The sequence below is a fragment of the Eleutherodactylus coqui genome, chromosome 9 (genome assembly GCF_035609145.1).
Source record: "Eleutherodactylus coqui strain aEleCoq1 chromosome 9, aEleCoq1.hap1, whole genome shotgun sequence".
Taxonomy (NCBI): domain Eukaryota; kingdom Metazoa; phylum Chordata; class Amphibia; order Anura; family Eleutherodactylidae; genus Eleutherodactylus; species Eleutherodactylus coqui.
In genome coordinates this window covers 30277122-30303391 of record NC_089845.1, presented here as the reverse complement: position 1 = coordinate 30303391, position 26270 = coordinate 30277122, and the positions used below count along the sequence as shown (strand labels likewise).

The window sequence follows — 26270 nt, the reverse complement described above, 5'->3', positions numbered from 1 at the left end:
ATGACTAGACATCCCCCGCTCCAGGAATACAGTCGCTGACCATACGACTAGACGTCCCCCGCTCCAGGAATACAGTCGCTGACCATATGACTAGACATCAGCAGTTGTGTGCCTATCTCTGCCATTCACATCGATTACAAAATGCGAACTCTACCATAGGTGTCTTCTGGCACAACTGTCTGTACCTGCGAGTGTAGCTGAGGCGACCCAGTGCCCCTCCTATACAGATGCCAATGGGCAGTCATTGGCACAGCCTGGCGCATGAAGTTCTATGGGCATATATATATACGTCTGAGAAATCTTGCCTGTACATGCGGCAAACATTCACCCCAAAGGACACATTGATCTGGCAATTCTGTGCCACAACCCAGCCAATCAGAAGTTTAGGGCAGCTTCTAGGACTCTTCTGCACAGCGGACAGTGTAACGAAGCTCCTCGGCCTCCAGGTGGGATTACATTCTGTATTCGTGTCCTTCTACGTTCCCTTTTAATCACAAAAATCCTTACTGGGATGAAAACTTAACATATTCACTCTAATTTTGTTTGTTTTTTTCAAGCTTAACCCCTTAGTGACCAGCCTACCTTTTGCCTTAAGGACTTAGCGATTTTCATCAACTCATTGACATAGCCAAAAGGGCTTTTTTTTTCTTTTTGGAACAAGTTGCATATTTTAATGGCCCCACTTTGGGGTATATTTAATGTGTTTGTAGAACTTTTATTACATTTTTGTGCTTTTTTTTTTTTTTTTTTTTTTTTTTTAAACTGCAATTTTTTTACTTTAAATTAAACTTTGAACTTTTTAATGCTATTTTTTAGCCCTTGAAGAGGACTTGAAAATGCGATTGTTCGTGTAGTACACTGCATTACCGTACTTAAGTACTGCATTCTATTAAGCCTATGACATCAGCCTAGTAGCCCTCCGCCAGAGGCGTATTTAATAGGCTGAGTTACTTGGCAGACATGGAGGATTTTGGCTGCTATGGGAACCCATTGGTACCTTGTAATTGCACTGAGGGGTGAGGAGGGTGACCGGAAAAGCCTCTTCCCCTGTCATCTGCTTACATGCTGCAGTTGCTATTAATTGTAAGGAGTTGTAAGGGGTTAAACTGTCAGGATCTGAGGTTTATCTGTTCCTTACGGTTAGAGCAGGAGCCTGGCTGTCAGTAGTCAGCCAAGCCACCGCCTTAAAAAGATGTAAGCCCATTACCAAGGTCAGTAAAAAGGTATATTGGCTGTCATTAAGGGGTTAATCAGTAGAAGTTCTGCATAAATGAGCAGGGTACACATTATACCCCATGGCTGGGAGCGTAATTTGCATAGAGTACAGTTGATGAAGCAGGTAAGTCTTCTTCTCCCTTCTCTTGTAGTGTTTAGTAATACATCATCACATATCCCATTCCTGCTCCCCGTGCAGGAAGGTTCCTCGTCTTCCTATGAGGCTTGTATAAAGCAGACATATACGCATTCATCTCATAATTCATGATCACACGTCAATATTTGAATCAGACATAACAAAAATGATCAACTATCTTTCCTATAATGACATAAAAAAGCTGAACCTTGGATAGATAATTTGATGAATGTGCAAGTTTTTCTTCTTTCGTTGTGTGGTTTTACTACTAGAAGTGGATGCCCCTCCCGACGGCCGGATGTGGATGCCCCTCCCGACGGCCGGATGTGGATGCCCCTCCCGACGGCCGGATGTGGATGCCCCTCCCGACGGCCGGATGTGGATGCCCCTCCCGACGGCCGGATGTGGATGCCCCTCCCGACGGCCGGATGTGGATGCCCCTCCCGACGGCCGGATGTGGATGCCCCGCCCGTCGACCGTATGTGGATGCCCCGCCCGTCGACCGTATGTGGATGCCCCGCCCGTCGACCGTATGTGGATGCCCCGCCCGTCGACCGGATGTGGATGCCCCGCCCGTCGACCGGATGTGGATGCCCCGCCCGACGACTAGAAGTAACATGTTTTCTGCATTCCATGGATTTTCAGAAGAACGCGGGGTTAGTGTGTTCAATTATGCATCTCTTACAGTGGCGTTTGACAAAGCGGAGAGCGTCAACTGACACCTCACAGTCCTGAACATTTAGCATCTGCAGGTCGAAACAATTGGCCGCGACTATCTGGAGTCCTTGACCAGTGATGCTCTCACAAGACTTCAGGCTCAGGCGCTTTAGGTTAAAGCAGTTCAGGGCTAAAAACTCCAACCCAATATCCGAAACTAGAGGGCATTTCCCAATATCCAAAGATTTCAGTTTTGTGCAATTTTTTGCTAGGTACTCCACTCCATGATCCGTGATGCCTTCACAACCTCGAGCATTGAGGTAGCGGAGCTTACTGCAGTACTTGGCGATGTACCGGATCCCTACATCGGTGATCCTTCCGCAGTGGGCTATACTCAGGTACCGCAGACGAGACTCCAGTTTGGCAATTTCTCGCATGCCAAAGTCACTCACAAAGCGACAGTCGCTTACGCTTAATTCTTTGATGGTTGCACAGTATATCATGATATATCGCAGGCCTTCATCGGTGATACGGATGCAGCGCCGCAAGTACAGGTGAGTGAGCTGAGTGCAGTGAGCGGCAATTGTATGCAGTCCCTCATCTTCCAGCACGAAACAGTCTGTCATGTCCAAGTAACGAATGGAGATCTGTTTACCGTGCATCGGAGACAGTTTGATGGAAGCTTCACGGGTCAAGCTGATACAAGTCACTTTAGAGCAACCTGCAAGAAAATAGATATACATTATTATCATTTCTACTATGCCTTATTTAAAGGGGTTGTCCCGCGCCGAAACGGGTTTTTTTTTTTTTCAACCCCCCCCCCGTTCGGCGCGAGACAACCCCGATGCAGGGACGTACAGACAGCTTACCGGAGCGCTTACCTTGATCCCCGCGCTCCGGTGACTTCTATACTTACCTGTGAAGATGGCCGCCGGGAACCTCTTGCTCCGTGGACCGCAGCTCTTCTGTGCGGTCCACTGCCGATTCCAGCCTCCTGATTGGCTGGAATCGGCACGTGACGGGGCGGAGCTACACGGAGCCGCTCTCTGGCACGAGCGGCTCCATAGAAGACTGCTGAAGACCCGGACTGCGCAAGCGCGGCTAATTTGGCCATCGGAGGCCAAAAATTAGTCGGCACCAAGGAGACGAGGACGCTAACAACGGAGCAGGTAAGTAAAAAACTTTTTATAACTTCTGTATGGCTCATAATTAATGCACAATGTATATTACAAAGTGCATTATTATGGCCATACAGAAGTGTATAACCCCACTTGCTGCCTCGGGACAACCCCTTTAAGGTAGAAATCTACAAACTAATACTTAGGGCATGAAGAGCAATGTGCACTCATAGTTCATCTCTATAGGAGAGTATCAAAGCTCCGGGATGTAATGCCTTGTTTATCTCAAGCACCAAAATGATGAGATTTTCTGCAACCCGTATCTCATTGATTTTTGCATCCATATATCTGAACTATACATCACAACTAGAGATGAGCGAGTATACTCGATAAGGCAAACTACTCGAGCGAGTAGTGCCTTAGCCGCTCATCTCTAAAGATTTGGGGGCCGGCGCGGGTGACAGGTGAGTTGCGGCGGGGAGCGGGGGGGGGGAAAGAGGGAGAGAGAGATCTCCCCTCAGTTCCTCCCCGCCGGCCCCCGAATCTTTAGAGACGAGCGGGGAGATACTCGGCTAAGGCACTACTCGCTCGAGTAATGTGCCTTAGCGAGTATACTCGCTCATCTCTAATCACAACTCAACCGTCTTAACGGATCCCATATGCATGTTTTACAGTATAATGACTGCAATCTGTAGTCTTCTGGACCGGACCCCCCATCATCTAGAACCTAGTACTGTTCTATATGAAGTTTCCTTGTCTAACTCCAGCCATTCCAGTCTTAGAAATCGTGGGCCATTAGTTGATTTGGCATGTAGAGGGTCGTCTGTCTATATAAAAAAAACTAAAACTTTTTATATAACCCTTTCAATCCAATTTTAGATTCAGGGTTTCCTAGAGGGCTTTCTCTTTCTGCCATTATACAATGGCTCCATCTGCTGGCTAGAGCCAGTACTGCGGTATGGGACATGATGGAGAGGCCCCTGACAGCAGAGCGGCCAGTAATCTATAGTAAGAATACCCTGCCGGACGTCTTCCGACATCGGAGCTGTACAGCCTTCAATCAGAATGTCTTTAGACGTCAGACAGTGGATTGGAAAGGGTTAATGGCATGACATGCTATAAAATATCAAAAGAATATATATTTACCTCTCTCCTTCCCCCCTAGGAAGCAGCGGAACAGCTCCGGTGAATCACCCGCTGTCAATGCTGGCCGGAAGTCAGGTGACGAAGCATCCTGGTCCAAACTCAAGATGTTGAACGTTAATTCTAATTGCCAAGGGTAGAAAATGCCGGTAATATCCGCTAAAATATAAATGCTTTATAATTCAAAAATAGACGAGGATAACATCCAAAAATATTATAAAATAAAGGGGGGAATGGTGGCAGCGATACAGTGTGACCAGCAGTCATCAATCAGTACCTGTGCATATACGTACACAGGCTTTTGGAAGTTGGCCTTCTGGACCGATGTGGAAACTAGATGGTCAGCGCTAACAGAACCCTATTAAAAGTCTAATCTATAGCCACCGCGACTGAGGTCACCATATGGCGAAACAACCACCAGGGCTATAGTAAGCCGAATACTAAACTGGTAACTCTTAAGGAGAAAAGAGGCAGAACATTCTTTTAAATAACCAATCCAAACCAGACAGGAAAGCAACAAATCATGGTGTAAAGAAATCTTAATAGACCGCAAATGGTACTATAGATTGGCCAATCCCAGGTCAATGGCTCCACCAATCAGAGTGTGTTTCCAGAGCATGCCCAGTGCAGAGCGGGCACGGCTGTCTCAATAGAGCATGTGCAGGTACTTAGAAATGGGCATGCTCAGTTGATTAAGATAGAATTGCTCTATTGAGACAGCCACGCCTGCTTTGCACTGGGCATGCTCTGGAAACACACTCTGATTGGTGGAGCCATTGACCAGGGATTGGTCAATCTATAGTACCATTTGCGGTCTATTAAGATCTTTTTACATCATGTTTTGTTGCCGTCTTATCTCTGGTCTGGATTGGTTACTCGATATAATGTTCTGCCTCTCTTCTCCTTCAGAGTTACCAGTTCAGCACTCGGCTTACTATAATAGCCCTGGTGGTTGTTCCCCCTGAGGACGTCGTGGTGGCTATAGATTAGACTTTAACAGGGTTCTGGTGGCGTTGACATGGTAGTTTCCACATCGGCTTTCGGTAGGTTGCCACCCAATACTATGTTTTAGTATGTATATGCACAGTTACACACCTGATACTAATTGATGACTGCTGGTCACACTATATCGCTGCCACCATTTGCCCCTTTATTCTATAATGTTTTTTGCCGTTGTCTGTTTTTGACTAATAAAGCATTTATATTTTAGCGGATATTGCCATTGATATTTTTTGGCTTTTGGCAATTACAATTATGTTTACATAACCCATAGTATTCCTAGCGCAATCCTACAATGTATAGGATGTTTACAGCCGATGCCAAGAAAATGGCGGGCTATGCTACGGCCTCTGATTGGCTGCAGTGGTCACCTGACTTCAAACCCTTTAACATTATATTTAGATACTGGGTGTAACCCGAATTAATGTTAATCTATAAAATCTAATTGAACACTGATGCTGTGTGTAATACCATGCCGGTCCTGAGGGGGCGCAACTTTACACATGGATTTTCTCTCTGGTGTTTTTGAATATACCTAAATTATTATTTTTCATTGCACCTTTTAATGTTAGTGAAGTTCAGTTCCAATCTACAAAGACCTAATGGGATGCATTGAGGTAAGTTGAATTAAATAAATTACATTTTATACATATAGTCATGAGGAAAAAATAAGTACGCCCCCTTTGAATTCTATGGTTTTACATATCAGGACATAATTTAAAAAAAAAAACCATCTGGTCCATAGAAGGTCTTAATATTGGGTAAATCCAACCTCGGATGAACAACAACGCGTGAGAAATGATACTGTCATTTAGTTACAAAAACCAGGCCAAAATGCAGAAGCAGGGTGTGAAAAATTAGGCACACCCCATGAATCAATAGCTTGTAGAACCATCTTTAGCATCAGTAACGTGAAGTATTTGTCTTCTGTATGACTCTATCAGTCTCTCTCATTGTTCTGGAGGAATTTTGGCTGTCTCTTCTTTACAACGTTGCTTCAGTTCACTGAGGTTTGTGGGTTTTCGTCTATGCACGGCTCTATTAACCCCTAACAGTCACATTCAAATTGGGAAACCGCTCACGAAAAATCACTTTTTTACTGTAGATCTTGAATTTCTGTATCCTCTTAATATATTTGACACAGAACTCAGTCGCTTTAAGTGAGTTTTAACCCCTTAATAACATAACTAATTTTAGCCCAAAGAGACTAATTGCATCCCCTGGTGTGTTTCAGCGGTCATTACTTTTCTTATTGTTTCGTCATTGTAGCTGTATGAGACCTTGGATTTTGCTGCAGTTCAGTTTTTTTTAGGAACCAATTTTGGGTACATAAAATATATTAACCCCTTCCCTCCCCATGACATAAGGGTACATCATCGGAGTGGGGTACTTCCCGCAAAATGACGTACCCTTACGTCATAGGGATGGCACGAGATTATAGCAGATCTCGCGCTATCCCGCAGTGGGAGCTGGCTGTCACTAGTAGCCGGCCTCTCGCTGCAACAGCGGGGGGTATCGGAGATGCGCCACCCCCGCTATTAACCCCTTCCCTGCCGCGATCCAAGCGCGCTTCCTCTGTGACTCCAGCCGGCTCTCGCGATAACATTGCGAGAGCCCGGCTGGTTGCTATAATAACAGGACGCCAGTTACCGGCGTCCTGTATTGCCATTGCCTAAGATCGCTGTAATAAGCGATAAGGCATGGCAGGAGAGAAGTCCTGCCATGCCTTATCTCAGCAATTATTATTACTGTAGTAAAAGTCCCTCAGAGGGACACAAGTGGTGTAAAAATAAGAGCAAAATAAAGTACAAAAAATAAAAATGTAAAAAAAAAAAGTTAAACCCTTTTTTAAATTCTTTTTCTCATATTAGCATAAAAAAAATATAAAAATTCCACATATTTGGTATCGACACGTCCGTAACGACGCATACAATAAATTGAACACGCTTTTTATCCTGCACGGCAAAAAGCGTTAAATAAAATGCTAAAAAACGCAATAAAAGTGATAAAAAACGAGTGTAAAAATAAAAAAGTTATAGCACTTTGAATGCAGTGAGTTTAGAAAAAAATTATAATTTCCAAAATAAGTTTTTATTGTGGAAAAATGTAGTTATGTACCCAAAAATGGTACCAATAAAAACTACAGTTTGCCACGCAAAAAACAAGCCCTCATACGGTCGCGTCGACAGAAAAATAAAAAAGTTATGGCTTTTGAAAAATACCAAAAATCGTTTGTTCCTCAACGCCAAAATAGGCCGTGTCCTTAAGGGGTTAAATTACTTTCTTACTAATCTGCTTTTGCTGCAAAACAATACAAAAAAAGCTATTTCCCCTTTAGTTCTTGGTGATTTTATCTTTATGGCACTCTGTGTGGTATAAATGTTTTGTTACCTTCTATTCGACGAGTCATTACAAGTATGACGACACCACATTTATAGAGGTTTTATTATGTTTTACCAATTTTGCACAATATGAACACTTGTGGCGTCCCGTTGTAGGACCAGAGCATTTTTATTTCACAGTTGAGCTGAATCAGGCCTGTTTTTTGTAGGTCAACTTGTAGTTTTATCGGTACTATTTTGTTCCTGTTTTGGCGAAAATGAGATGAACAAAAATTGTGGGTTTGCGTTTTTAGCGATATTTTTAAATTTTTTTAAAATTTTTTTAAAGAAGTTTACGGTGCTGGATAAAGTAATATTTTATAGTACGGATTGTTATGGATGTGGCAATATGAATTACATGCGTTTTTACATTTTTTTTAATATTTAAAGCCTCGTTTGAGGGTAAAAAGTTTTTAAAATATTTTTTCAAAACCGGTTTAGATGCCATAGTAATGACTGAAAAATCTTTGGGGTTAGATGAACAAGTCCACATCATTTTACTGCTTTTCTGGGGAAAACCCCATATGTGACAATTAGAGAGCAAATAAGTTCTGTGGTCGATGGGGGGGTGATGGCATGAGCAAAAGTTTATGGCACTCCTCCACTGAGAAAAGGAGACTCACAGGTCTTCTCTACTGCAGGTTGGTCTCCCATTCCCTTCACTTTCTTCTCTACACACACTGAATGACAGCTATAAGTCTAGTATTCAACGGAGCTCCTCCTAAACTGCTCCGGGGGAATGAAGGTTCGGCCACAGCATTTCAAATGGGTTGAGTCTGGACTTTGATTGGGCCATTGCTACACCTTGATTCTTTTTCAGCCATTCTGATGTGATTTGCTGTGAGCTTGGGATTATTATCCTGTGGCAGTAGCCACTTTTGGTCAAGCTTTGGTTTTTGACTCGATGGCCTCACATTTGACTCTAGAATACTTTGGTTTACAGAGAAATCCGTGATTGACTCAATGACTGGAAGGTGCCCAAGTCCTGTGGCTGCAAAACAAGCCAGAACCTCCCCGCTCCCATCACCGTGTGTGACAGATGATATGATCTATTTGTGCTGATTGGCTGTGCTGGGTTTTCGCCAAACGTGGTGCTGGTCATTATGGCCGAATATCTCCATTTTGGTTTTGTCTGTCCCTAAGACATCGGCCTTTATTTAGGAATATAGGCATATATTGCGCCAATTCTTTTTAGAACTTCACAGGCGTAAATTGCTCAAATTTACAAAATTGGTGCATGGACGTCTCAATTTGGTGCAATTTACGTTACACCAAAAATAGGAAAGATGCTGAAAAAAAAAGAGAGCCAATTTTCACATAGGAGTGCTGCGTGCGCCAAAAATACACCAATTGCTATTCCGAAATATAATTTGCACCACAAATTAAGTTCTGCTTTATCTACTAATATTGAACACGTTAGCCAGCAGTCTTATTACGGATTTTAACATAGAATGGCTGCAAAAAACTTTTTTAAAAAACACCCTATCCGTGCAGTTTATTTTGTGCCACAAAATAGTCTAATTTCAGCATAACGGTACTACGTGCACCAAATTCTGCCAGTTTGCATTCGGAAATCTGTTCAGCTCCAACAATCTTACTCTGCTTGATCTACTAACAGAATAACTAGTAAACAGTCCAAATTAGGATTATAAAGCAAAAAATGGGGCCAAAAAAAGAAACCCTATCCATGTACAGCGGTGCCTTGACATACGGGTTTAATCCATTCCGAGTTCTTAAGCCGAAAAACTTGTATGTCAAAGCTGTTTTCTCCATTGAAATGCATTGAAACATCATTAATGCGTTCCGATGCACTTCAATGGGGAAACTAAGTACAAGTAAAAAAAAATAAAAAATCAATACTCAACCACCGGCGTTCCGCGATGGTCTGCGGTGCTGCTGTAGGCTGTAGCACCCTTCTCCACACAGACAGAGCATTGCTTTCTGCATGCGGGTCTTGAATGCCCCACCTCCAGCAAGCTAATGCTCTTATTGGTTAACCCAGCGCCGGCTTTCATTGGCTGACGCAGCACTGAGTTACCCAATCACAGCCATTCAATGATGTCAAAAGGTGTCTTTGGTACCCGTTCACATGTGCAGACTAGGTTTGCTTGCAGTCGCTCCTCCCCCTTGTGGGCTGGGTTGAGTTAGTGGATTGCACTCTTAGTCTGCATTGAACAAGTAGCTGCTCCATATCATAGTATGGCCCACTGCTTTCTACTAGGGTCTACGGCCATTGTACCTAGCCCGCAGTCTGTCAGGTGTTGCATTACTGGCTTCCTTTTCAGTGATAGATAAAACAATGGCATTCAGAGGGTGCACTTAATTTTTCCACATGACTGTATTTTTAGACCTGTGGACATTTGCCCTTTTTAGCCCTTTAACCCATCAATGCCCGGTAATTACTCCACTCGCATTACTTTTTTTGTAAAAAGAGATAGCCCCACCCCTCCTTACATTCCAGTTACACTTTTAACATTTGGAAACAAAATACTTGTCAAATCCCGAGCCCCTCATCATGCCAGTCCTAGATCCAGGACTTCTCCTGCACTTCTCACCTACTCTAGAATGCTCCTGCCTCAGACTTCAGAGCTTTCACCAGTCTACTATAGTGGTCTTACTCTCCTTCTCCCCTTCACAACCACCGATATGCCTTTTAACGGCCTGTATCGGCGGTCTATGTATGAAGATAAATCGCGCCGCGATCTCTCTTAATACACCGCGCGCTGTTAACCACTTAAATGCTGCTGTCAATTCTGACGGCGGCATTTAAATCCCCCAAACGATGTTCGAGGGTCCAGTACGACCCCCCCCCCCCCCTCCCCACGATGAGATCGCAGGGAGCTGTGCGGGTGTCATGGCAGCTGGGGTCTTTCTGAAAGGCCATGCCCTACAGCTGAGCTAGAATACCTGGGGCAGGTAACCAGTGACGTGCTGAAAGAAAGCAGGGCGATGCCGGCCTCTGCCAGAAATGGAGAGAAGAGCAAGTCTGAACAGCGGACCTAACACTTATTTTTATTTCATTCTGGCAACTTAGTATACTTCTACTCAATACAAAGTCTAAGTGGGAATTTATTAAAACTGGTGATTCAGACTCTGTCTTAGGTTGATGCCACGCCTCTTCATAAAACACCCAGAGAGCTACGCCAGTTATGAGCTGGAGTAAATTTTGGTATAATTTTATACAAATTTCTGTAACAAAATTTAGCTACTTTTTTTTCACCAATTTTAGGTTCAAAAATTTTCCCCCTTGATCTTTATTGTATTTCATGTACAAATATATTAGAGAAAATGCAGAAGGAATGCCATTTTCTAACTTTCTTCCTTATAACCAACATCGTCAGCATTTTACATTGTTCCATTGTTCTTCTGTATACCAATATCTGCAGGTCTAAAGAGGAAGAGGTTGAAATGCATTGTAAAAGAGTTAGAAGTGAATGTCCACCATTGAGCGCTGTTTTTATAATAATTCTGTCCACTGTTACAAGGGTTCTCGCACTTCTAGCTGTTTTCAGATAGCTTTGTACATTGCACAGTGGCCAAGTTTGGTACTGCAGGCTGAATCATATTGAAGTGAATGGGACTCGGCCTGCAGTATCAACCCAGGCCACTTTGCAATGTACAAAGCTCTCTGAAAACAGCTAGAAGTAGATCTCCTTTACTTTTATACCATTCTGGTTCCTAGCAGGCGCCACCAGGGGGAGCTAAGGAGCTGACCATTTACTGTGTTTAATGATGTAAGCTTCTATACTTCCATAATGCTGGCTGAAGGCAGCCACGACTAACAGTTATAATTGATTGGGTTGCCCAGCTTTAAACTATTGATGGCCTATACTTAGGGTTGACCATCGATAGATCTGATGGAGCCTGCTACCAGGGACCCCCACTAACCAGCTGTTTACCGAGCAGGTGTGCTAGTGCATTGAGCTGATTTCTGCAGGAAGCAGACAGCTCCATTTCCTCTGCAGTGGCCAGGCTTGGTACTGCAGGTAAGGTTTCCATTCACTTCAATACCTGTAAAATCAAGTCAGGCCACCACAGTAAGAACGAAGCTGTCTGCTTTCTGCAGAGATAAGTTCAGTGTACCAACCTGGCAAACAGCTGATCCGTGACCCCTGCAGATCTACTATTAATGGCCTATCCTGGGTTTAGGCCATCAAGAAAAATGGCCATATATCAGCTGATCATAACAGCAATTGACCGTTCTGTTTTATTTACTTACATTATACAAATATGGTATTTTTTCCTTTTTTCTGACAATGGCCATTTTTGCAAAAGTAACAACCGGAAATGCAGCCATATTTGTTGTCACTTTTGAATTAGCTTCTCAGTAATTGATGGTACTACCGTCACTTTGTTACTGACTACCCATGCAGATAGAATGACAATTAGATAATTCCAAGGTAACAACCAATAGGATTGTATTTCCTGTTGACCTCGACAATAAAACTGTAAGTAAAAGGTTTGAATTAATAAACATGGCTGCCGCTCTAACTGCTGCTTTCGTAATATATTGCCATTTTTCCCATTTTTTTTGTTTTTGGGTACATTACTATTTTTTCGGGCAAATGCTTTACCAATTTTTTTTGCCACAATTCAATCGGTTTTCAGTAAACAGGAGTTTTCTGCTTCAGTAAGAGAACGATCACCTTCTGATTCCAAGGTTCAAATCTCAAGAACCTTTTTGAGTATTTGTTTCAAATGAGCAAAGAAAAAAGTTGCTAAAACAAAAACACTCTACAAGTGTGATAGTCGTGACCACAGTACCTGACACATCCAGATGCTCCAAGTTTGGGCATAATGATACCACGTCAAACACAGCCTCGTTAGAGATGTTGTAGCAATTGGAAACCTCAAGTCTCCTCAGTTCTGGACAGCACTGAGCAATAGTGTAGAGCCCTCTATCGGTGAGCCGCCTGCAGCCACTAACTATTACGGTCTCCAACATGAGACAGACATTGGGGGTATCCTGACAAAGTCTACGTGTCAACACTTTTAAAGCCCTGTCCACGCTTAATGTTTCACCAGTCAGTCGAATAGTCCTCCATAACCGAGGGTCCCAGGCTAGGTTATACCAGCGGCGGCAAACTCGAGCGCATCGACAAAGTTGGTTGGTGGGTAGATATGAGAAAATCTGGATGATACATTGATCTGGCAATCGGTCGATGTTTGCCTGTTCCTTCTGATGCTTTGAGGCGAGGCGTATCAGTGGATGAGTGAGACGGGTGGGCGGTGGTGAATGGACTATGGCAACAGTCTCTCCTGTGATGGAAGATGATGAAGTAGATGATCCTCTCCCATTTTGGAAGCTATGCAGATTCTGAGGGCATATGAGTGCAGGACTTGGTGTGCTGAGCGTCCGCATGCTCAGGTCAGAATCTGAAAAAAAAGGGAAGCATGAAAGCTTTAATATGAAATGACGACAGGATACAATATAGAGTATGGTTCTCATGCAGATTGTAACATATGGTGCATTCCATGGTAACGGACAGGACACGCACACGCAAATTGTTACACATTTTTTAAAATATATTTTTGTCTGAAACTTTAAAGATAGCTATAGGTAGTTAAACTATGCACTGTGACAAATGTACCGATGTCATACCTACCTCCTAACTTTCTATCAACTCTTAGTAGATGACATGTGACTTTTAGTAACAGACAGGACATGCAAATGACTTGCAATTGCAGAATGCTTGTTTTTTCCAACATTTCTCTTCTCCTAGTTAATATATAATCAAGACTCTTTCGCATTATTTTCAGTATACTCTTAAAAGATTGTCTGGTTTGTACTTGTTCTGATCTGTTAGCTATAAACACCCCTAATTTATTCATATGGTAACAGACAGGACGTTTGAATGTAAACTTACTAAAAATACGAGTAACCATTTTTTTTTTTAGATGTCTTATTCAGTAACCGGTAACGGCAATATATATGAACCTTATAAGACTTCGATTAAGAACTTTTGTTGTAAGTTATAATGACCATTAACTAACAGAACAATTAATTAGCCTTTCTTTGTAACAGACCAGACATTTAGTTGGTGGGCTATTGATTCTACTATACATTACATAATATAACAGATATAAGAAGTCCCATTACCTCACTGGCTTACTTTTGCTCACATGTGTTAGTTAAAAACATCTACTCACTTCTCTACTGAAATGCAGACTGAAATCGCATCGGAATCAATAGGAGCTGAAGCCTCCTAGTAAACCTCTGGCGCCAACACTGGGCTGTAGGGGGCAACGCTCTCATTTATTTCAATGGGAGTGTGAAGCTCTTTATGAAGTTTCCGCCTTTGACCCCGATGACTAAATCTTGCCATGCTGCACTGAGAGTGGGCCAGACGATCAGCTGATGGGAATCCTGAGTGGTTGGTTCCCAGCGATTGACGATTGGTGACCTATCCTGAGGGGGTAGGGCCTCAATATTATTTAGAACTACATTTGGTTATATGTCCCAGAGTCCCTCCGTCTCGGACTCTACCGGTATCAGAAGTAAACAGTTGGGCAGCACAGATTGTGGGTTTTTTAATTGCTCATAAGGTTAATTGAAACCGTTTACACGTTCATACTTCGTACAGTCGCAACGTTTCAGGCTAATACCCTTTGTCAAGCATATATAGAAGCTTAGAACGCTTAGGGTTACTGACAGTAATGCAGCCTGGATATAGGTATTGCGCCAATGGAGATCTGAACCCAAGTGTTCCAAGTTTCTGTATATGCTTGAGCAAGGGCATTAGCCCGAAAATGTTACATCTGTATACTTTGGCCTCATGTCCACGGGAGGGTTTGATTTGCAGAACCCGTGAGGGGGATCAGCAAATCAAGCGCCCATGGGGAAGCATGGGCGTCTGCAAATTAATTAAAGCATGTAGATTTGTTTTGCGGACCTTTTGGTCCAGAAAACAAATCGCAGCATGCTCCATTTTTGTGCTGATCCCTCACTGACTGCTTCCATTGAAGTCAATGGAAGCCGTCCGATCCGCTCCCCGTCTGCAGCTGACACTGCGGATCCCGCGGGAAAGCAGGAGATTTAAAAACTGCATATGTCCGACCGCGAGCCGTGAGGAACATGCGCTGTACAGCGAATCCGAAAATGGACATGAGGCCTTAGTGTGAACGTCTGGACTGGTTCAATAAACCTCATGAGTAACTGAAGCCCCTCAGTGTTTACCATCCAACCCCCTTAAATCAAAAGAAACCTGATATTTTGTGTATATACACTCATCGGTAGAATTCTCTATTTGCCATATTAGCCACAAATCAGAAGCTTCACACAGAAAGGAAAAAGGGGGGGGGGGGGGGAGGGTCTTATCATTTCTATAGCGCTAACTTATTCTGCAGCGCTTTCAGGTAATTTATTTATTACCCCCCCCCCCCCCGGTTGTCCCGCGCCGAAACGGGTTTTTTTTTTTTTCAACCCCCCCCCCGTTCGGCGCGAGACAACCCCGATGCAGGGAAGTAAAGAAAGTTTACCGGAGCGCTTACCTTAATTCCCGCGCTCCGGTGACTTCAATACTTACCGCTGAAGATGGCCGCCGGGATCCTCTGTCTCCGTGGACCGCAGCTCTTCTGTGCGGTCCATTGCCGATTCCAGCCTCCTGATTGGCTGGAATCGGCACGTGACGGGGCGGAGCTACACGGAGCCGCTCTCTGGCACGAGCGGCTCCATAGAAGACTGCAGAAGACCCGGACTGCGCAAGCGCGGCTAATTTGGCCATCGGAGGGCGAAAATTAGTCGGCAACCATGGAGACGAGGACGCTAGCAACGGAGCAGGTAAGTAAAATACTTTTTATAACTTCTGTATGGCTCATAATTAATGCACAATGTATATTACAAAGTGCATTATTATGGCCATACAGAAGTCTATAGACCCACTTGCTGCCGCGGGACAACCCCTTTAAGGTAATAAAAAATGCCAATCTTTAAAGAGTACCTGCACCTTCACCTCTGCTAAATCGTCCATTTTCGACTCCTTCCCCATGTAGGGCTGTATGGGGCAGTCTTCAGCTGCTGGAAGGAGCTAAAAATGGCCGATTTTAGCAGAAGCGCTTCGCAGGTGAACGTGCGGGTACTCTTTAACCACTTGCCGTCCAAGCACAATTATTCAAACCTGACATGTTTTACTTTATGAAGTGATAATTTTGGAAACTATTACTTATTCAAGTGATTCTGAGACGGTTTTTATGGTATACTTTGCGTTTTTTATTTAGAAAAACAAATCCCAAATTTTGAGAAAATTTGCATTCATCAAAATGACATGTTTGCTTGTAATACAGATAATCATATCACACAAAATGGTTAATAAATATCATTTACCATATGTCAACGTTATGTCGACATTTTTAAACTTTCCTTTTTATGAGATGAGCTGCCTGACTTATGGCGAGGCGGGTACAGCAGTACTTTGTTACTGTTATGGCTATGACTGGCTGTCACGGCCATCACATGCCTGGGGACCACACTGATTGGCCACCAGGAAAAGCTCTGTGATCTGATCCGGCATTAGACTCTCAGATCACAGAGCTGCTGTGCCTTCTCTGATTAGATTATGAGCGCCGCTGGCTCAGCCAATCACAGCACTCGTTCACTGGAGGCACATATTCAAAGCCTTATCAGCAAAGAGAGAGTACTGTGTCAACGCTGAGAACACGGCAGCCTGCCACTGAGCCTGAGACCAAGCACCGAGTCGTGACCGACTCCTAGGGTGACGTCACCTTGTGATGTTTTCTCGGCAGACTGTTCTCGCGGGATGGTTTGCCATTGCCTTCCCCAGTCATCTTTACCCCCCAGCAAGCTAGATGCTCATTCTACCGACGTCAGAAGGATGGAAGAATCCTTTAAGGATCCTCTGGCACGTGAATTAGTCAGTAGAGTTGAGCGAACGTACTCTGCCGAGCTTGATGCTCGTTTGGGTATTAGTGTACTCGATGGTGCTCGTTACTCGAACGAGCATCAAGCCGTGTTCGCCCCCGCCCCGGTTTTAGGCTCCTCCCTGCTGTGTAGTGCCTGTTTTGGCCCCTCCCCGAGAGAGAGGGGGGAGAGAGGAAAAAAAAATCTTGGGACCTAGCGGCCCACATACAAAAATGCTCGAGTCTCCCATTGTAGTCAATGGTGTTCATTACCCGAGTAGAGCTCTCGAATTTTACGAAAAGCTTGACTCGAATAACGCGGACCCGAGCATTTGGGTGCTCGCTCATCTCTGTTAGTCAGTGTCTAATAGTCAGGAGCCATTGCTCCACTGCACAAGGGAATATATCAGGATTACGAGTCTTCCAGGTAGAGCTAGAATAACGAGAAGCCATGAAAGAATAGTAGCAAATCTGCGTATGCCGGCAACAGTCTGTAACCGACATTTGCGCTACGTCTTTATCGCTGTACAACAATAAAACACAATAAACAAGGTTTTCTTTCGCGCGTTGAACAAATCCTAAGCGATCCCTGACGGCTTATCTCTTGTCAAACAGTCAGCGAAGTAGTAAATCGTGGTGCCAGCTGTTTTATGATCTCTGTGCCGGCTACTGACATCAAACTGGCGAGTATCTCCAGGAGTGGAGAGATAACATGGAGATTATGTGCCATCATCCCACTTTGTTTCCAATCACTCCCCTTGTCAAGATCACCTCCTGGGTGGCCCGCCGCCGGGTCAGAGGTTCTACCGGCAGGCGCATCTGCTCACATTCACATGTGTTTGGCTTGAACAAATACATCGTTCCAGGATATACCCATAACTTGTGGACAGCCGCATGAGGACTTGTTTTATTGTGGGAGGAGTTATATATTTTAATGACCCCGTTCTGGGCTCCATCTGATGTGTTGTAGAACTTATTACATTTTTTGTGGAGGAGATGGGGGAAAAAAAAGGCAGAAATTCCACCATTGTTTTTGGGTTTTGTTTTTATGGCGTTCACTATTCGGTAAAAATACCAAGATCACTTTATCTGATCGGCACGATTACTACAATACTAATTTTATAGTTTTTGGGGTTTTTTTCACTACTTTTGCACAATAAAATCACTATTTATCAAGTAAAACAATGCCTTGCCGCATTCTAACACCAATAACCATTTTCTTATTTTTGACATTGTGGAAAGCTCATGGATTCCGCGTCATCACAGGGGTTCGGAAAAAAAAAGTGTACTGCAAATGTCCGACGGCGAACCATGCGGACCATTCACAGTAGAGAAGAGTGGATGAAAAGACAGGTACGTAGGGTCACCGCCCGGGCACAGGGTCGGACTCTGGTGCGGGATCCCACATCCGCTCTGTGCTGCCTGCCTGAAATGTTTTCTCTCATTAATGGCTCCATCACCCAGTCAGGCGGCTCTATTATCCTCTCTAATAAGGGTTGAGGTCTAATTTTACAAGATGCGCTGTACAAGGGACCTTTATTCCTGGACTTTTCGTGCCTTGATCCCATTGTGTGTTCATACAGTCTTTGTATTCACGCTCACTTAGGTCAGGCTCACGCGAACAGGTCGCATTCCGCAAGCAGGCTTTTGAAGCGGAAGACCGGTGATTAGAGATGAGCGAACGTACTCGGTAAGGCCGATTTCGCAATCGAGCACCGCGATTTTCGAGTACTTCACTACTCGGGTGAAAAGTACTCAGGGGCGCTGTGGGTGAGCGGGGGGTTGCAGCGGGGAGTGGGGGGGGGGAGAGGGAGAGAGAGCTCCCCACTGTTCCGCGTTGCTACCCCCCGCTCCACCACGCCCCACCCCACAGCGCCCCCGAGTACTTTTCACCCGAGTAGTGAAGTACTCGAAAATCGCGGTGCTCGATTGCGAAACCGGCCTTACCGAGTACGTTCGCTCATCTCTACCGGTGATACATCGCGAAAAGTAATTGCAAATGGGCACGGATGCAGTTGTTTTTCCACGTGGATGTACGCATATGCACAGTGCGAATAAAACCGCGCAGATGGGGAAACCATCTCTCCCAGAATACATAGTCTTCCATGTCGATTTATTCTTGTTCTCAGCGCCTCCGCTGCTCATTCACAATCTTTATTGCATATAGACGGCAGAACATGCGCATCCATTGACTTCAACGGAAGCCGTCTGAGCGGAATCTGCACTAAAATAGAGCGTGCTGCGACTGTTCTTTCGCTCGCGAAATATGCAATTAGAACCTTGAAGAAATTTTGAAAATCTATGACTTTCAATGTTCTACCGTGGATCCTCCCTACGGACAGCGATCGCGGATTCCGCAATTACAATCTGTTCATGTGAGACGCCCAACATAGTACAGAGCCCCCACGATGTGTCAGCTATGGCATGAAGTCTACGGCTCATTAGATGACATCATCTACCAATGATTCCGCAGCTGAAATACGCTTCCTGGAAATTGAGGTTGAGAAGGGAGCCAGGACCCTTGTGAGGGGCAAAGATAAAGGAAGAATGCAGAATCCCAGAAGCCATTTAAGGTAAAAAGCTACATTTTACGACTTGACTGATTTACAAGTCCATAAATGTTTGAGTCTGCAGTTTTCCATAAAGCGATGCAGCCAGACAAATAGATTGTCAACAGCCGACAAGCTGTAAATAGTCTATCAGGCTAATCTCACAAATACTCCGACTCTAGAAAGCCCTTCTGGATGATCATTTTGGATGACGAGTTTAACATTGCTGGAAGGAAACACTAGTTACATTCTTAGCGAATTAATAGAATACAACACCGCGCTCATTAACTGCTCTTCTGGTATCCATTAAAAAAGTACAAAAATAACAAATAATACAAGTAATTTTGGCTTTTTAGCCACAGCTGAAGTATATAGTGAGCGGCAACGTTATCAGATACAGCCATGTAACAGCGGATATGCCCTTGAGAACTGCCGCAGTTCTCAGGGGACCCAGCGAGCGCCAAGAAAACCTTCCCCACACCATTACTCCTGACAGGAAGGGGGTCATCCATTCATGCTGCTTGTGGGAAATGTTGACCTCCCATCAGCCCCGATACAACTGAATTCATCTGAGCAGGAATGATACGATGCTGCAAGGTTATAGAATCATCCAAAAATTCAGGTATCATAAATGTACCAGATGAGCAGGTGAGTTAGAAAGAATGCCTCGAGCCGAACACCCCTACACACTGCACCATTTTTCGGTTGGATTATGAGCAGAATAATGCCTAAAGAGGTGTGACCGAGGCCCCATGATGATCTACGGCAGCCCTATTAATACAGCGGTCTGCAGGAATCAGAATGGTTAGTGAGAATTCAGATGTCTTAGATCAGGGGTCCCCAACTCCAGTCCTCAGGGACCACCAACAGGTCATGGTTTCAGGATATCCTATGGTAAGAACACCTGTGGTAATGTCCGAGGCACCGACAATAATTATATCACCTGTGCAATACTGAGGAAATCCTGAAAACATGACCTGTTGGTGGTCCCTGAGGACTGGAGTTGGGGAACACTGTCTTAGATCTTAAATCTCAGACTAGAGAACCCGGTTGTGTTGTTTCATTAGTCGGGAAGCAACGTTTTAAATCTACTTTTGTAACAAGACAGCGATGAAACATTTAAGAACACAAAACGTCCAAGATGATGTAAATCCGGATCAGTAATGTCTTTTCGTGAACATGTTAGGCTCCAAGTGCATGATAAATATTAACACGAGCCCTGTTGACTTTCAAAGTACACTTTCTCAAAAACAATCCAGCCCGTAGAAGGGGGTTGTCATTTTGCTGTGGCAAATATGCAAATGATCATAGTTGGGGAGTGATTAGATGAACAGTCTTGTCACCTGAGGCCCTAAAAGTCGCGCCCCCCCCCCCCCCTTCCTTCCTTTGCCTATAAAAGGCTCTCGGAGGCTCCTTGTGTGCAGACAGTCGGAGAGGGGAGCATTATTGGGATGTGAGGAGCTGGATGGTCATATCCATGAATTGTCCCCCACCGGGCCATTCTGACCAGACTGTTAGGAGGTGTTGGTATCAGTGGATGGAGGCACACAGGGCGACCGGGCTCAGGACGCCCCCTACAGACCACCAGTAGAGAGGAGCATCTGACCAGACTGTTAGGGAGTGTTGGGACCAGTGGATGTGTGAGGGCACACAAGGTGACCGGGCTCAGGACTCCCCACAGACCACCAGTAGAGAGGAGCGTCTGACCAGACTGTTAGGAGGTGTTGGTACCAGTGGATGTGTTGGGCACACAAGGTGACCGGGCTCAGGACGCCCCCTACAGACCACCAGTAGAGAGGAGCATCTGATCATCCAACAACCACCAGCAGCTCCAACTGTTTCACTGTTCACCAGCCAGAGAGGAAAAAAACTGGTGGTTCGGCACAGCACTCCAGAAGCAATCAAATTACTAGAACGATTAGGTCAACTTCTCCTTTGTTTGCGATTTAGACAACCAGCATTAAAATATGTGTTTCAGGTTCGTGTCTGGACACTTCGGAGTGAGTGCCTCAATCCTGCCTTTGCTGTGGAGCGGCACACTGCCCCCTGCTATCGTGATGGTCTGAGGGGCCATCACATACAACAGTCGGTCTCCCCTAGTAGTGGTACGAGGGACAATGACAGCTCAGCGATATGTTCAGGACATCCCGCAGCCACATGTGTTCCTCTTATGGCGGCTTCCAGCAGGATAATGCTCGGCCGCACACACAAGGGGGTCACAGGAGCCCCCACAACATTGTCACATGTCTGTGGCTGCCCGGTCATCAGATTTATCACCAATAGAACATGTATGGGACCATCTGGGTTGCAAACTCCCACAGCCTACGAGTTTGTACCATCTAGAGGCTCGGTTACAGCAAATGTGGAGGGAAATGCCGCCGCATACCATACAGAACCTGTATGCCTCCATGCCCCCTGTATCACATATTGTATCCAAGCTAGAGGCGGTACAACAGGGTACTAGAGTCCCCATGCCCACCAGTATCACATCTTGTATCCAAGCTAGAGGCAGTACAACAGAGAACTAGAGCCTCCATGCCCAACCGTATCACATCTTGTATCAATCACACAATCCGTGGCAGAACCCCAAGGCTAAACCTGAGAGTTTTGGCGTGGATTTTCATGGAAATCTGCTTGTGGATCAGGCACAATTAGACCCCCACCAATTAGCAAATTATCCCCAATCCTGTGGATCGGAAATATCTTGCAATTTTGGTACAACACCTTTAAGTGCTAGGGAAGTTGTACAAGAACTGTAGTACGACTACAGGGCAGCACATGGGCGCCTGTTTTGTCCTGAGCCCCTAACATCGGTAGTCCTTGTCATGCCCAGACATCGGGCCACTTACGGGACAAACACAGGTAACCAGTAAATATCATTCTGACTGTTGCCAGAGTCAGCAGATCCTGGCCCCGCTTCATTGTATCCATGCGCACCTGTGCAGGTAATATAGGGATGTATCTAGAATACTGATCACATCTAACAGAAGGATAGATACATCTGACATGGGTTATCAGGAGCTTTAAGGCACACAAGGCCTTCATCAGAGCGAAGCACTAATAGTACCAACTACTCAGCGCTCCTCACATCTAGAAGCCTTCTGCTTGTGAAGAAGACGCTCATGTACTCTCCTCAGCAGATCAGAGCCGTCTGCTAGGAGCTTCTGTATGAGAGGGCTGTGCAGGGAGCCTCCTGCTTCATAGCCTGTCAGCGCCTTACCTGCAGGCACTTCACTTGGGAACGTTGGGTAGGAATGTGAAGCAATGATGCTACGAGATTCCCCTAAGATGAGCTATACTATGTACGCTGATGGACGGGCTTGTATCCCTGCAGCCCACGCCTGGAGGTCGGCCACATTACACTACCATTATATAGACATCAAGGTCTACTGCTAGAACAAACATCTGCTCCACCACTAGCTGCAAGTAAGATGGCACCTCTGCAGTGCCACCTATTGGAACGCAACATTCCTGCAACTCAATGTTAGATTCTTTATACGAGCCTTGTATAGAGTCCAACATTGACTTGCAGAAATGCTGTCATCCAAGAGGTGGCGCTGCAGAGGTGCTGTTCCATCTTCCTTATTAGCATATTTCCCAGAGGACCATGCATGGCCTTTATAAGACTCTTCCCTCACCTTCTAGGTATCTCCTTAAGGAGAAAGGATACCCTTCCCGACCCACCGCTAGGTGGTGATAGGACAAGGAGTTCCCTAATCTTGCTAGACCCAGAAAATCTCACCAATGACCACAGTGGCATCTTTTGTTTGCCCTAATAGTTTTAGCTTGCTGTTCCAGCATTATCCAGGTTCCTGCCCATAAGCCGTAGTCAGATTCACAACGGGCCATGATTCTGGGGCTCAGCTTTTTCTTTATCGCTTTTATTGCTGAGATGAACACTGCGCAGCAGAAGGGCTGAAAGCAAAGCCGGAGTCAGAACTATAACCGTTAGCCCAAGTGTTCCATCAGTCATACAGGCCCTTACTGTGGACCAGGGGGGCTCAATGCTCCCCACAATAATGGGGCTTGTCCAGAAATGTAATACTGAGGATTTTGCATAATACTACCTGGAATATTGATTGTGGCTCAGCAGCAAAGCACGTTGGGGAGAGAATCCATTGTGTTGTGTTTATGGACTGGAGAACATACATAACGGTACGTAAGATGCAATGATTGGCTCAGATCTGCTAAACATAATAGTAGAGTAATGGTGGCGGCACGCCCAAGTAAAAAATACTTGTGTATTAGGGCTAAATGGACACCGTGTTTGGTATTTATGTCCAGTGGGACGTGTAGCAGCTGTATGCCTATATAACTCCATCTGGCTTCCTACACACCGCCAAGCGCAATATTGGGCTGTGCAACTCAGGCCAATATCGTCCTCATGAATGTACAAGATACTCGCGGATGCGAGCGGCTTCTCAACGCCTCCCATCACTTTGGGAAGTTGCGTTTCCCCTATGCGGCTTCCAGCCATGGCGGCAGACCGGCAAGCGTTTCCTACTGCAGCGCACCCGCCATGCTCTGTGTTTTATCGTCCCATTGAAAACAATGGGTGATGCATTTCGAGGAACATGAAAAGTTAGAACATGCCACGATTTCCCCCGCCTCATGTATACGACTGCATTCAAAAGAATGGGGTTCAAATTCGTGCGAGAATTCCGCGTTTCACAACACACAAATCTCACATGGTTTTCTCGGCCTTGTGAAAGCGGCCATTAAAAAAACGCATCCGTAAATATGTATTTTGTTTGTATTGCAGTAGACGGCACTTTCCAATACAACTGGGGTTTATGGGGCATGTGGGCACGGAAAATACTCATCTGACGTCATGAGGTCTATGCTAGTATTGCCTCTGTGCAGGGTGGCAATGCTAGTTAGTAAATGAGTCGGACTGAGCAGTCTAGCAGAAGACGAGACAGACCGCGGTAATAGATGTTTCTCCGACACTCGAGCATCGGGTCTACGAGACGCTCTGCCATCTGTTCTGCCGCTTCTCTGATTTTCGCTGATCTGCTCATAAATCCCTCTCAGCATGAAGTCTACGCGATCCATTCGCTACCTGGCAAGGGGCAGATAAAGGAATAATCAGGCCTTGGCCGCTGACATTCTGCGATCTGTGAACGCGGCCAGGAACAACAGTGGAGTTTTAGAAGGAATAGAGCCCCATGTATAAACATTGGTTCCACTGAGATGTTTATTTTCTTCCATAATTTGATAGGAGGAACCGTTGCATTACAAGGTAGCGTCTCGGTCCCCTTCCTGCGGCTCAGGAAACATGACGTTATAGGTCTTGCTTTTCATGGACTGTAATGTAATAAACTTGTTTACGGCTTTAGTAGGATTTATTAGTAACTGAAGTTATGTACAAGTTCTATTATTCTAGAATGGCCGCCGCTATACGAAGACGGCGCCGAATGCACGGATCAGCTGACGGCGTGATTTGTAGATACTTACAGAAAGCTTCCCCCAAGAGTTCCGCTGGCCGGCAGCCCCCGTCATAGGACCCCACCATGCAACGCTTGTGCATCTTCTACAAGGAGAGCTTTCTCTACCACCTTTGGTGCGCAGAAATACAGAGCAATTTCTATATTTTGTTGCCCATCCGAAAATGCGCTCACGAAATACGTGCGTGTGGACGAGCTCATTGAAATCAATGGGAGCTACTCACTACATATGGCACGCACAAATGTTGCGTGCTCAAATACATCCGCGTGAAGCTGGCCTAAGGGCTCATGTGATACACTGCAATACTGTGAGAAGATACAATTGCAGTGTAACATTTCTTAGAATAGACAAATATCAAAATAAAAAGGGGTTTTCATGCATTAGTGGTAGGACTTCCAGCAACCTCTAGTTTCCCAAGTCCAGACCACAAAGAAGCTGATGTGTTCGAACAGGAATAATAGTCAAGTGTCGATACATGTAGGAATTTGAGGAACTTTAACAAAGGCTAAATTGTAATGGCTAAATGGCTGTGTCCGACTATTTCCAAAATGGCAAGCCTTCTAGGGTGTTCCCAGTATGGAGTAGTTAGCACCTAATACCGTGTTTCCCCCCAAAATAAGACCCGGTCTTATATTAATGTTTGCCCCAAAAGAGGCACTAGGTCTTATTTTCGGGGGTTGTCCTATAATAATCTTTATTTGTATAGCGCCAACATATTCAGCAGCGCTTAATTGCTATAATCACCTAGTAGGCGCCGTTCGGGTCCCTTCCACTAGGCTTGCGGTGCTCCAGGAGGCTTCCGTGTAGGCCTTAATGCCAACAGAGCATGTCTAGCTGGTAATTGGGCAGGAATACCCTACCTCCAGCAAGAGATCACTTTGATTGGTTCATTGAGTGCCGGCTTTGATTGGCTGTGATTGGCTGAGGCGGCGCTTCAAAACCAATCAGAGCAATCACTTGCTGGAGGAGGAATATTCAAGCTCTGTCCCCAACAAGAGATGCTGTGTCAGCATTGAGGACTGCACGAATTCCCAGAACGGCACCTCATGTAGAGTAGCTAGGGCTTATTTTTGTCGTAGGGCTTATATTTCAAGCTCCCCTGAAAATCCTGGTAGGGCTCATTTTTGGGGAAACACAGTAAGAGTGGCCCAAGGCATGGCAACTGATGACAGTCACAGCTGCCCAAGGCTCAGTGATGCTTGTAGCAAGCAAAGGCCAGTTCCTCTGGTCTGATCCCATAAAAGAGCCTCTGTAGCACATATAGCAGAAAACAGTTAATGCCAGATATGATAGAGAGGTGTCAGAACACTCAGAGCATCACAGCTTGCTGCATGTGAGGCTAAGTAGTTGTAGACCAAAGTGTCCAATTAGACCCCTCTCCACAGCCAAAAGTGCCTACAATGTGCACATGAGTATCATAACTAGACCACTGAGTAGTGGAAGAAGGTGGCCTGGCCCGATGAATCAGAATCTCTTTAAGATCATAGGAATGGTCTTGTTCATTGCTTTCCTGGAGAAGACATGGCAGTAGGATGCACTATGGGAAGAAGTCAAGCCAACAGAAGCAATGTGATGTTCAGGATCATGTTCTACGGGGAGTCCTTGGGTCCTGGTGTTCATGTGGATGTTACTTTGACATGTGCCACCTGCCTCCAACTTGTTGAAGACCAAGTATATCCCTTCATGGTGTTCCCAAGATTAGTGGCATAGAGTAGTGGTAACAGGATAACTCATCTTGGCACACTTCAAAAAATGGTTTGAGGAACAT

At 45.1% G+C, this 26270-nt stretch overlaps 1 protein-coding gene across 1 annotated transcript in view; it reads right to left on the bottom strand.

The window, feature by feature from the left end:
* Positions 1-756: 756 nt before the first annotated feature.
* Positions 757-26270, bottom strand: part of FBXL7 (F-box and leucine rich repeat protein 7) — a 177838-nt gene continuing 152324 nt past the window's right edge. Inside the window, exons 3-4 of the mRNA XM_066579197.1 lie at positions 12414-13025; positions 757-2729 (exon numbers count right to left, since the gene is read on the bottom strand). Of these exons, the coding sequence (XP_066435294.1) occupies positions 1993-2729; positions 12414-13025 (1349 nt within the window). The 3' untranslated portion in view covers positions 757-1992. The remainder of the gene's footprint in view (positions 2730-12413; positions 13026-26270) is intronic.